This window comes from Amphibalanus amphitrite, unplaced genomic scaffold (assembly GCF_019059575.1).
Source record: "Amphibalanus amphitrite isolate SeventyFive unplaced genomic scaffold, NRLGWU_Aamphi_draft 002352F_arrow, whole genome shotgun sequence".
NCBI classification, from domain to species: domain Eukaryota; kingdom Metazoa; phylum Arthropoda; class Thecostraca; order Balanomorpha; family Balanidae; genus Amphibalanus; species Amphibalanus amphitrite.
Genome location: NW_024883817.1, coordinates 31,531 through 42,242, shown reverse-complemented (window position 1 = coordinate 42,242; position 10,712 = coordinate 31,531). Strand labels below are relative to the sequence as shown.

At 46.4% G+C, this 10,712-nt stretch overlaps 1 protein-coding gene across 1 annotated transcript; it reads right to left on the bottom strand.

The window, feature by feature from the left end:
* Positions 1-833: 833 nt before the first annotated feature.
* On the bottom strand, positions 834-10,426 carry LOC122376861 (RNA-binding protein lark-like; the record flags this gene model as incomplete). The annotated part of the gene is made up of 6 exons (XM_043356831.1): positions 10,330-10,426; positions 7,646-7,896; positions 6,933-7,060; positions 4,266-4,383; positions 3,663-3,844; positions 834-996 (listed from the first exon to the last, which is right to left on the bottom strand). Coding segments are annotated over exons 2-6 (729 nt in total), but the record flags the coding sequence as incomplete, so codon positions are not given.
* Positions 10,427-10,712: the final 286 nt, after the last annotated feature.

Here is a 10,712-nt window from a genome sequence, read left to right as displayed (position 1 = left end):
CAGGAGACAGAGACAGAGACAGAGACAGGGACAGAGACAGAGACAGAGAGAGAGAGAGAGGAGAGAGGAGAGAGGAGAGAGAGAGAGAGAGAGAAGAGAGAGAGAGAGACAGAGAGAGAGACAGAGAGACAGAGAGACAGAGAGACAGAGAGACAGAGACGAGAGAGAGGACAGAGAGACAGAGAGACAGAGGACAGAGAGGAGAGGGGGAGGGAGGGAGGGGGGAGGGAGGGAGGGAGGGAGGGAGAGATATATCGATGGGGAAGAGACTTACCGTTTTTATGCAATCGGGCGAAGATGACAAAAATTTCAAAATACCAGATGTTTCGGCCTGGTATTTTAGAAATGTGTTGTCACCTTCGCTCGAATATGTCAAACCATATTTGAATTTAATTGCTATTCACTTGCTGACCACTTAAATACGGTTCGAGGCAAATTGAAACACGAATTCCTGTCTTCATACTTGCATATACAATTTTGCAAAACAGCGTCGAGTACAATCTTATCACCACAAATACGGAACGTTTTAAGCCGAAGTGGATACATATCCAACCGACACAGACCATCCTAACACCCACAGATCGAAAATAACCCTTATTCGCGTTGCGGAGCAAGCGGGTCACCCTAGTTTTATACATCAAATAACTAACTGAATACTAGCACACGGCTCACTCACCTAATAAAACGGCTCGTGTCTGTACGAGGCCGTAGTGTTAACACCATACACAGACACTCACACATAACTCAATAAATACCAAAACCGACAGCTCACATACCCGTACACTATACACTCGCACATACTCAATAAACACCAAAGCCGACTGTCTACTCACCTCATAGTATGGCTCGCGTCTGTAAGAGGCCGGCGGCGGCGCGTAGGCCGGGTAGGGAGCGTAACGCGCCCTCTCACGGGCCCCCAGCGTAGCGGCGGAGTAGCTACTCCAGTCCACCGCCGCCGCGGGCACGGCAGCGTAGGCACTCGGCGCCACCTCTTGGCTGAGAAGACAGGGAAAGTGGTAGATGTTGAACGCTCATTCAGTAGCGGCGGAACACCTTCAATTAAGGGGGGGGGGGGGCAGACTGCTGACTTTCGGTCCTATTCTTTTCATGCAACGCCCGGTTCCATGACAACTGAACCAGTGACAACTGAACCAGGACAACTGAACCAGTGACAACTGAACCAGGGACAACTGAACCAGTGACAGCTGAACCAGGGACAACTGAACCAGTGACAACTGAACCAGTGACAACTGAACCAGGAACAACTGAACCAGTGACAACTGAACTAGGGACAACTGAACCAGGGACAACTGAACCAGTGACAACTGAACCAGTGGACAACTGAACCAGTGGACAACTGAACCAGTAGACAACTGAACCAGTGACAACTGAACCAGTGACGGCTGATCCAGTGACAACTGAACCAGTGACAACTGAACCAGTGACAACTGAACCAGTATGACAACTGAACCAGTGACAACTGAACCAGTGGACAACTGAACCAGTGGACAACTGAACCAGTGGACAACTGAACCAGTGACAACTGAACCAGTGACAACTGAACCAGTGACAACTGAACCAGTGGACAACTGAACCAGTGGACAACTGAACCAGTGACAACTGAACCAGTGACAACTGCACCACTAACCAGTAGCCCAGCAAGCAATTTTACTCCGGGCCTAAGCAGGCTGAAGTGCGGCTTGCCCGATATTTTTAGTCGGGCTAAAGTCGGCTAGCGCTTGGACTAAAGTCGGCAAGCGCTTGGGCTAAAGACTAAAGTCGGCGTTTGACACAAAAACGCCGACTAAAGCCCATGCTCTGCCGGAGGTATATGCCCTCTCGGCGAGCTCGGGACAGCCGTTGTTTAGCCCTAAATCCTAATTGTGCGACGTTTGACGTAAGCCCGATGTAAGCCCAAGCAGTGAATCCATTTATATACCAGAGATTCCTCTGGGCCCAGGCGGGCTGAATTCTGCCAAGCCCACGTTGCGTGTCCTGTCTGTCCCGAGATAAGCCATCAAAGTGAATATTATTTATACGTTGCTAATTATTCGGGCGTCCCAGGTGGGCGTAACGGTTACCACACCAGTTCGCGACCACCAGGCTAGCTGTCAGCCCTGTCAGCCGTCGTACGGCTCTCGTACGGACACTCTAATAGATCGGACACAGATCAATTGGCAGACCGGCAGATTGGCACAGACCGTCCGTCCAGCCACGCGCTACCTTATACCTATACAGCGCAGTACGACATTAGTTGTCCACTGGTTCAGTTGTCCACTGGTTAAGTTGCCATACCTACTGGTTCAGTTGTCACTGGTTAGTGACACTGGACACTGGTTCAGTTGTCACTGGTTCAGTTGTCCCTGGTTCAGTTGTCACTGGCTCAGTTGTCACTGGTTCAGTTGTCACTGGTTCAGTTGTCACTGGTTCAGTTGTCACTGGTTCAGTTGTCACTGGCTCAGTTGTCACTGGCTCAGTTGTCACTGGTTCAGTTGTCACTGGTTCAGTTGTCTACTGGTTCAGTTGTCCACTGGTTCAGTTGTCCACTGGTTCAGTTGTCCACTGGTTCAGTTGTCACTGGTTCAGTTGTCTCTGGTTCAGTTGTCACTGGCTCAGTTGTCACTGGTTCAGTTGTCACTGGTTCAGTTGTCGCTGGTTCAGTTGTCACTGGTTCAGTTGTCGCTGGTTCAGTTGTCACTGGCTCAGTTGTCACTGGTTCAGTTGTCCCTGGTTCAGTTTTACTGGTTCAGTTGTCCCTGGTTCAGGTCACTGGTTCAGTTGTCTGCCTACCGCAACGCCCATAGGACTAATGTTAAAATGCCAAAATCAAAGAGGGGGCACGCCGCACGGTGCCCCGGTGCCCTCCTCGTTCCGCCGCCTATGCGCTCATTATGACATATTTGACTAGACTAGATAAGTGAAATGTTTAAATATAAAGGTACTGTATTAGAGAAAACATTCGTAAGCGCGTTTCGAACATATCTATGTCAGTGCTAGCTTTCCATAATACAGGAACAAAATGGTACAAAAGTTCACAACACATCACAAGTACACACCCTGCAATTTTTTCTCACAATATCACGAGTAAAATGTTTTTATTTACTTCTGGAATGCAATACCGTGAATCGCCCCTCCTAAGGCGTATAAAAGCCCCCCTTATGGTTTGTAATGTACATGACACACTTTGAATTAATGCTGACTTAAGAATTTGTGTGTGGTAGAGTTAACACGAGATACCTCTTGGTTTTGAAAGAGAAGGGTCGGGAGGTTAATGACAAGAAAACCCTATGGATGGGGAGATACATGGAAAAGGTTTATTATTATGGGTTTCTCTTTGCTGTCGGGAGAGAGATAAGGCAATGAATCATTGAATAGGTAACACCCTTTGACTGTAGGGATAGTTAGGGGACTGCCTCTTGACTGTGGGGAGAATAAGGGGTGGGTAAATGATAACAAGTAGGTAGACCAAAGCATATTTTCTCTGACCCATGTAACAAGCATTTATTCATCAGACGGTGGATTCTCGCTAGCCCTCTGTCGAACCCAAGATTATCGAACCCTCCTCCCCCTCTCTCTCTCTCTCTCTCTCTCTCTCTCTCTCTCTCTCTCTCTCTCTCTCTCTCCCCCTCCCTCCCACCCTCCCCCTCCTCCCCCCGTCTTACCGTCCACAATCTTTACTCCAATGTCCGGGACTGCCACATCTGAAGCAGATATCGGCTCTGTCCATCCCTGGGACCGGCCTGACACTACTCGTCGACAGCTGTACACGGACCTCCTGGCCGTGAAGCTGTACACCTTGGAGGGCGTCTATAGCGGCTTGGGCCTGGTCCTCAGTCTCCATGTGCTGGGGAAGGGGTAACGGGGGGTTATGGGGGTAAGCGGTGAGGGGTAAAGGAGGGGGTTAGGGGGTAAGGGGAGGTAAGCGTTTGCTTGGTTTGGCTTAGTTACTTGGTAAAGCAGCAGATATGTCGTAGGAGCATATCATAAATGACTTTACAAAACATAATGCATTATCTATTTCACACATCTTCAATGATTTCATAAATTATAACACACATGATGCAATGTAACATCACAAATAATATCATAATGTCATCAAACAATATGCAATAACTACCCAACAATACAGTCATAACTCCCGCATATGACGCTACATTACATGACATCATATGATCACAAAGACATGACATCAAACAATTATATGACATCACACATGCACTGACGTCACAGTCACACTAGCCTCTGACGTCAGTGACAGGACTTACCACGAAAGCATAGTTGGCGATGATGTCCGCTTCGACGACATTCCCGTGCGGAAGGAACAGGCCGCGCAGTTCGTCAGTTGTCGTGTCCTTGTGGAGATTTCCGACAAATATCTTACATCTGCGGGAGAAACGGGGTGCTTTTTGAGACAACTAAGATGTACTAATTGTGGAGATTTCCGACGAATACCTTACATCTAGAGAAAACAGGATGCTAGTTGAGTATGTCAGTTGTCGTGACCTTGTGGAGATTTCCGACGAAAATCTTACATCTGGGGGAAATGAGTGTTAACCCGCGCCCCGTTGGGCTCTGCCGAGCAACGCGCCCGGTTGGGGGGGGGGGGGCCATTTTGGCCCCCCCCCCCCCTAAGATCTCGAGAACCACGCAACATAGCGACAAGCGGTAAACGGCGTTGGATAGCCCCAACGGGGAACTACCTTGTGACCCAATTTTATTGACCTAGGTCAAACCGATGACGTCACAGGTCAGGTCAAAGGTCCAATTTTCACCGTTTACAGGCACTTCAAGAAATGCGTTGTAAAATCGAGTAAAATGCATTTCATTGAAAATCATCGATGGGGAAATGTTCTTCAAACACATATTTTGCTATTTGAGGTCACTGATACCAGGTCAGGTCACAGAGGTCAGGTCACGGGGAGGTCACAATATGAAAGTGTCGTGTGATACATGTTTTATGGTCCATTTTACATGACAAATGCGATTATATGGGTCAGGCAGCCTTTGGGGCCAGCTTAGATCACGTTTTGGTCAAGGTCAGGTCAAGGTCAGGTCAAGGTCAGGTCAAATTAGGTCAAATTTCAAAGTTAATATTTTTGCATAAAATGGGTATCGAATCGATGCAGCTCGTCACGGGGAGTTCAATGGTGGTTTTTGTTTTGCCGTACGAGGTCTAGAATTGCTAAAAATTGAGTTCAAAAATTTGACGTCATCATTTTTGAACAGTTTTTTCGCTATAACTTGGCCAAAAAACGAGATATCGATCTGAAATTTGGTATGTATATAGAAGAGCGCTGGGACTATCACATATATTCCGGTTTTTTCGAAATTCGGAAAAATTTTGGATTTTTTCAAAGTTTTTCTAAAAAAATCAATTTTTTGAATTTTTTTGGGTCAAAAACCAAAAATTTTGAAAATCCGAGATAGCAGTTTTGTAGCGCCGCTTTTTGTCTACTAGACCATATAAAGAACTTTGAAATTGCTTGATAACTGTAGATTTGGTGAGCGTTTCAAGATTGCATGTTTTTTGCTCATTTTTGCTCGAACATGACCTCAGTTTGACCTCAATAACTCCTGACCTAAGGTGACCTAAGGCTTGAAATTTGGTGTGAAGGTGTCAAATTGATGCCCGGGAAGGTACTGAAAATTTGGCGGCGCTGCGCGCCGCCGTTTTCTTGCTATTCAGGAAAAACCACAGGGGGGGGGGGCCAAAATGGCCCCCCCCCCCAACGGGGCGAGGGTTAATTTAGAGCGATTGTGGAGACCTTGTGGAGATTTCCGACGAATATCTTGCATCTGGGGAGAAACGGGGTGCTTCTTGAGACAACTGAGATGTGCTAATTGTGGAGATCTCCGACGAATATCTTACATCTGGGGGAAAATGAGTGTTAATTTAGAGCGATTTTGGAGTCCTTGTGGAGATTTCCGACGAATATCTTACAGCTGAGGGAAAATGAGTGTTTGTTTAGAGCGATTGTGGCGTATTTGTGGAGATTTCCGACGAATATCTTACAGCTGAGGGAAAATGAGTGTTAGTTTGGAGCGATTGCGGAGTATTTGTGGATATTTCTAAAATAGAAAAATCTTACATCTGAAGAAACAGGATGAACTGTAGCATTTCAGATCTTAAACACGCAGAGAGAGTCTTGGTTGGGATTGGACACCATCAGACCTATATAAACCAACATCCATGAGCTGTTCACCATTCCATCGTTTCCACCCTCGGGATAGTCAAATCCCTTTCCTACAAACCTCAACCCCTGATCCGGGCTGGACAGTCACCTTAATTCGACGTTAGTGACTCCTCAGAACCAGGCCTATCGGGTGGTGGGGTGACCGTTAAGGCTGAAATAGACTTTCCGCATGCAAGAAATCGCATACGAGAGCCTATTCAAATACATTGTAGTTCGTCCGGTATCAATCACATGAGAGAAGTGCGTGCGATTGATACGAGCGTGCTTCCATGTGCTTGAATAGGCTCTCGCATGCGATTTCCTGACTGCGGAAAGAGTCTGTTTCAGGCTTCAGTGGGGCTTAGTGTCCTGTTCTCGTGACGGGCTCAGCTCCGACGACTCCCCATGGTGCCCACCCAAAGCAACATCCCCCCAACCCATCATCCCTCCCAACCCTGTATGGTCGACTACAGGATGATGTTCCACTTTTCACAGGCAATTATTTGCCTGGAGTGGTAGGCTGTGCCGCATCACACGGGCTGAGTTCACAAATTATAGCTTTGTCCCAATGCTCACAATCGACACGCTTATAAATTGCGTGATAAACGGCACAACTTAGCGCTCTGGTCAACTGATAGCTTCTGAGGAGTGGAACATCATTCTGTAGTCGACTATACATGTCTCCTTCCACCAAAAGAGTCTACCCCTATAAAACTCCCCACTAACCCCCATAGAAAGCTGCGCCCACTCCCCTCTCACCTCCCACGTCTGGCCTGGCTGCGTCGGTTCACTCCCGTTGACATCTCCACCACCATTGGCTTTCCGCGCACCGTTTTACCGTTCAGAGCGGCGATGGCCCGCTGTGCGTCCGGCTCACTCTCCATGTGCTGCGCGGGAGGTCAGAGGTCATATAGGGGTCACATAGGGATTAAATAGAGGTAGTATAGGGGTCATGTAGGGGTTGTATAAACAGATAGAGGTCGTATAGGAGTCAGATAGGTCCTATGGGGGTTAGACAGAGGAGGTATACAGGTCAGATAGGTATTATGGGGTCATATAGGAATCAGATAGAGGTTATATAGGGGCAATATAGGGGTCAGATAATAGATAGAGGTCGTATACGGGTCAGATAGGTCATATGCGGTCATATAGGAGTCAGACAGAGGTTAAATAGGGATAATATAGGGGTCACGAGGTCTTTTAGGGGTCAGAGATGGGCCCGAGATAAGGTCGTGTAGTGGTCATACAGGGGTCATACAGTCAGAGATGGGAGTCGTATAGAGGCCATGTAGAGGTTGAGATGGGGCTCATATAGGGGTCACATAGGTAGGTCAGATAACACTTCAGTCAGATGGGGGCGTATGAGGTTAAATAGGGGTAAAACGGTCAGATAGGTTAGATGGGGTCAATAGCCCGGTTTCCATGGTCACCTGTGATCCGGATCAGCAAAAGTGGATTTCCCCTTCACTCACCACAAAGCCATAGTTCTTGATGACATCGGCCTCGACCACGGTGCCATATTCCTCAAACAGCGGCCGTACATCATCTGGTGTCGCCGAGTCACTCAGGTTTCCAAGGAAGATCTTCACAGTGCCCGATCGCGAAGGCATCGTGTTGGTGATGACGGAGGAGGTGCTGAAGGTGATGAGGGTGACGAACTAGCTGGTGAAGATGCTGAATCAGTGATGTTTAGTATTGAAGATGGAAGTGGATGTTACAGAACCTGTAAAAATGAATAATAAAAGGTCATACTCAAAGTTAGCGTAGATGTGTCGGGTTAAGTATAACAGAACTGAAATCACTTTTACCTATAGAATATCCCCAACTGGTATAAATGTGTCTCAGTATAATTGTAGTATCTACTGTGGATCTAGAACAGCTTCTGTCCAGCAGAAGCAGCAACATGGTAATATAAGTTGAAATATTACGATTTTGATGGAATTTAGCAAGATGAGTGCTCATGAATATTCAATGCTATCATTCACTGTAAATACTGTAATGCTATTACAGTATTTAGAGTGATTTATTTTCTTTGCAGACAATGACGATAATGCTAGTGATGCTACCTATAAATGCATATAGCGATTGTAGCACATTTCACCACTGATTCTCTATCATAGCTCAAAAAATATTAATGACCTCTAGCATGTCAAACTGATTTGCTAGCCTTTATCTGAGCCCTGATCAGCGGCCAGCTAGTACTCTTCGCGGATTTCCTCAGAACGAACTCTGAAAGAATGCAAAATAGTTGGTTCATTGAGAGACTTCTAGCAGTCATGTTTTCCACCATAATTCCAGACTTGAAGACCGTCAATCTAATGGCCATCTCAGTTTTCGTGACTGGTTGACCTGGGATCTGTGCCATGCCTGGTGAGTGGTGGGCGGGTCTGTCACTGTCTAGAAGCTTAGGTAACGCTACGTAGCGCGGGTCACAGGTCAGACCGTCGCACCTGGCGCGCTGAAATTTGCGCAACTTATAGAACAAGGATGGGCAACGTGCCTTTGAGGGGTCTCAGTTCGATCGGGCCGATGGTGATTGGTGAGCACATGGCGCGCGCCCAAAAAGTGCAAATTCGCGTCATAGACTTTACATGTATAAATCGGCTTGCAAAATCGAGCAAAAATGACTAAATTTAACGGACACGGGTCCGATCCCCGTGCAATATCTCTGTAACCGTGGGCCCGATCGGTATACGGGGAAAACAGCATCGTGTAGAGAATCGAACGGGCAATCGAATGGTGTGCGGTGCATGGAAATGGCACGCGCCACGTGCACCGGTGAGGGCACTTTTATTTGGAAAATTGACATTTCGGACGGATTTTGGACTTAATGCTATTTTCGGGTGACTGTCAGATGGAGCAAGTTCAAACAACGCCTGTTGGCAAGCTAACTGTACCACCTTTCATGGAAAATTGTGAAAAGCTAATTGATCGAAAACAAGGCGGAACAAATCGCTGGAGAAAATGGCATTTGTCCATAATGTGCCACTAAATAATTACACGGTTTCTGCTGCATAACCTGATAAGTTTAACAATTGAGAATGGTATCATTGGAAAGAGCATTCAATTCTCTCTAAGCTCCATTTATCATTTCGCATGAACCGCAATAGTATTCTTAAAAATATACATGTTTCAAACCTCTGCATCACCTTGTTCTTGTTGGATTAGGGCACGAAGCTGCCAGGGCTCAAGCGTCCATCCTCTGCATAACCATTTTTAGTTATGCAGACCCAAAAAAAAAAACACCCACCGATCGAAAGTACCCCTATAGCATTGGGGAGCAAGCGGGTCACCCTAGTATAGGTATATCTATTTTCAAAGTTACAGTACTTTGGATTCAGAGGGGCTAATGCATTTAAATACCCCCTCTGAATTTATGACGTCAGCGCAGATTTAGCTATACTCTTATAATAACATCTTTGTGAAACAGTGGTGGTATATGCTGCAACATCTGCTGCACTTTAAAGATACCAAAATATTGCAGATTGCTTCCAAATTGAAATGACTCCAAAGGAACAGTGAAGGCTCCTAAACATAAATAAAAGAAATTGTCAAGATGTCAGAAACCGGTTATTTTTCAATGAAATTTGGCAAAGACTCAGTTTTGCTCAATCTGAACTATGCGACACCACTTTTATGCCAATTCATTTATTCTCTATGGTGGGAGGCCCAATTTCTTTAACAGTAGCGGCGGAACACCTTCAATCAAGGGGGGCACAGCCGACTTTAGGTCCCATTATTTCCATGCAACGCCCATAGGGCTAATGTTAAAATGCCAAAATAAAAGGGGGGCACGGTGCCCCGGTGCCCTCCCTGTTCCGCCGCCTATGTCCTTCAACAAATGCCTACCTACACCCAATGACTTATCCAATCTTGACCTACTGAGTACCCAACCTAACATTTCACCTGCTACGTCCCAGCCTGCTTGGTTCAATCCATATTCAAGAAAGTGATGGGCGTTTTTCAATTTTAATTGATTTCCGCGTGATGCGATTCAAGTTGCTGTAGGACGAATAGAAAATTCAAGCTCACCGGCTAAGGACAAGGTTGGCAAACAGCGATTCCGCAGCAAATATCTGCGTATGATTGGGTGACTGATTGATCTGATAGCAATATTTGTAATAACGAACGAATTACCCAATTACCATGGAATTACCATGCAGACGCCGCTAAATCTTTTACCGAAATTGCAATAAATTAAGTCAAAGTGGCTCATATTATTTTGAACAGTCGCCGCCATGTTGCTATTACCATTGAGAAGTATGTTTATAAGTTCCCGAGGTAAGAAACAAACAAATCGAACTTATCCCATAAGGCAACGCTTTGTTGTTGTTACAAGAAACGCAATGAATGACAATTACACAAACCTACTAAAAATTATTATGTTATGTTACTGTGGTCCTCCCCGTGGCCTAGGGTGGATAAGGCGTCGGAAGGCGTCGGTCTCCTAACTCGGTGGCAGGTGACAGGGAGTTCGCGGCCCTCCACGTCGCTTGACCCGTGTTTTGTGATGAGCCCAAATGGCAGGCCTCAATTTAA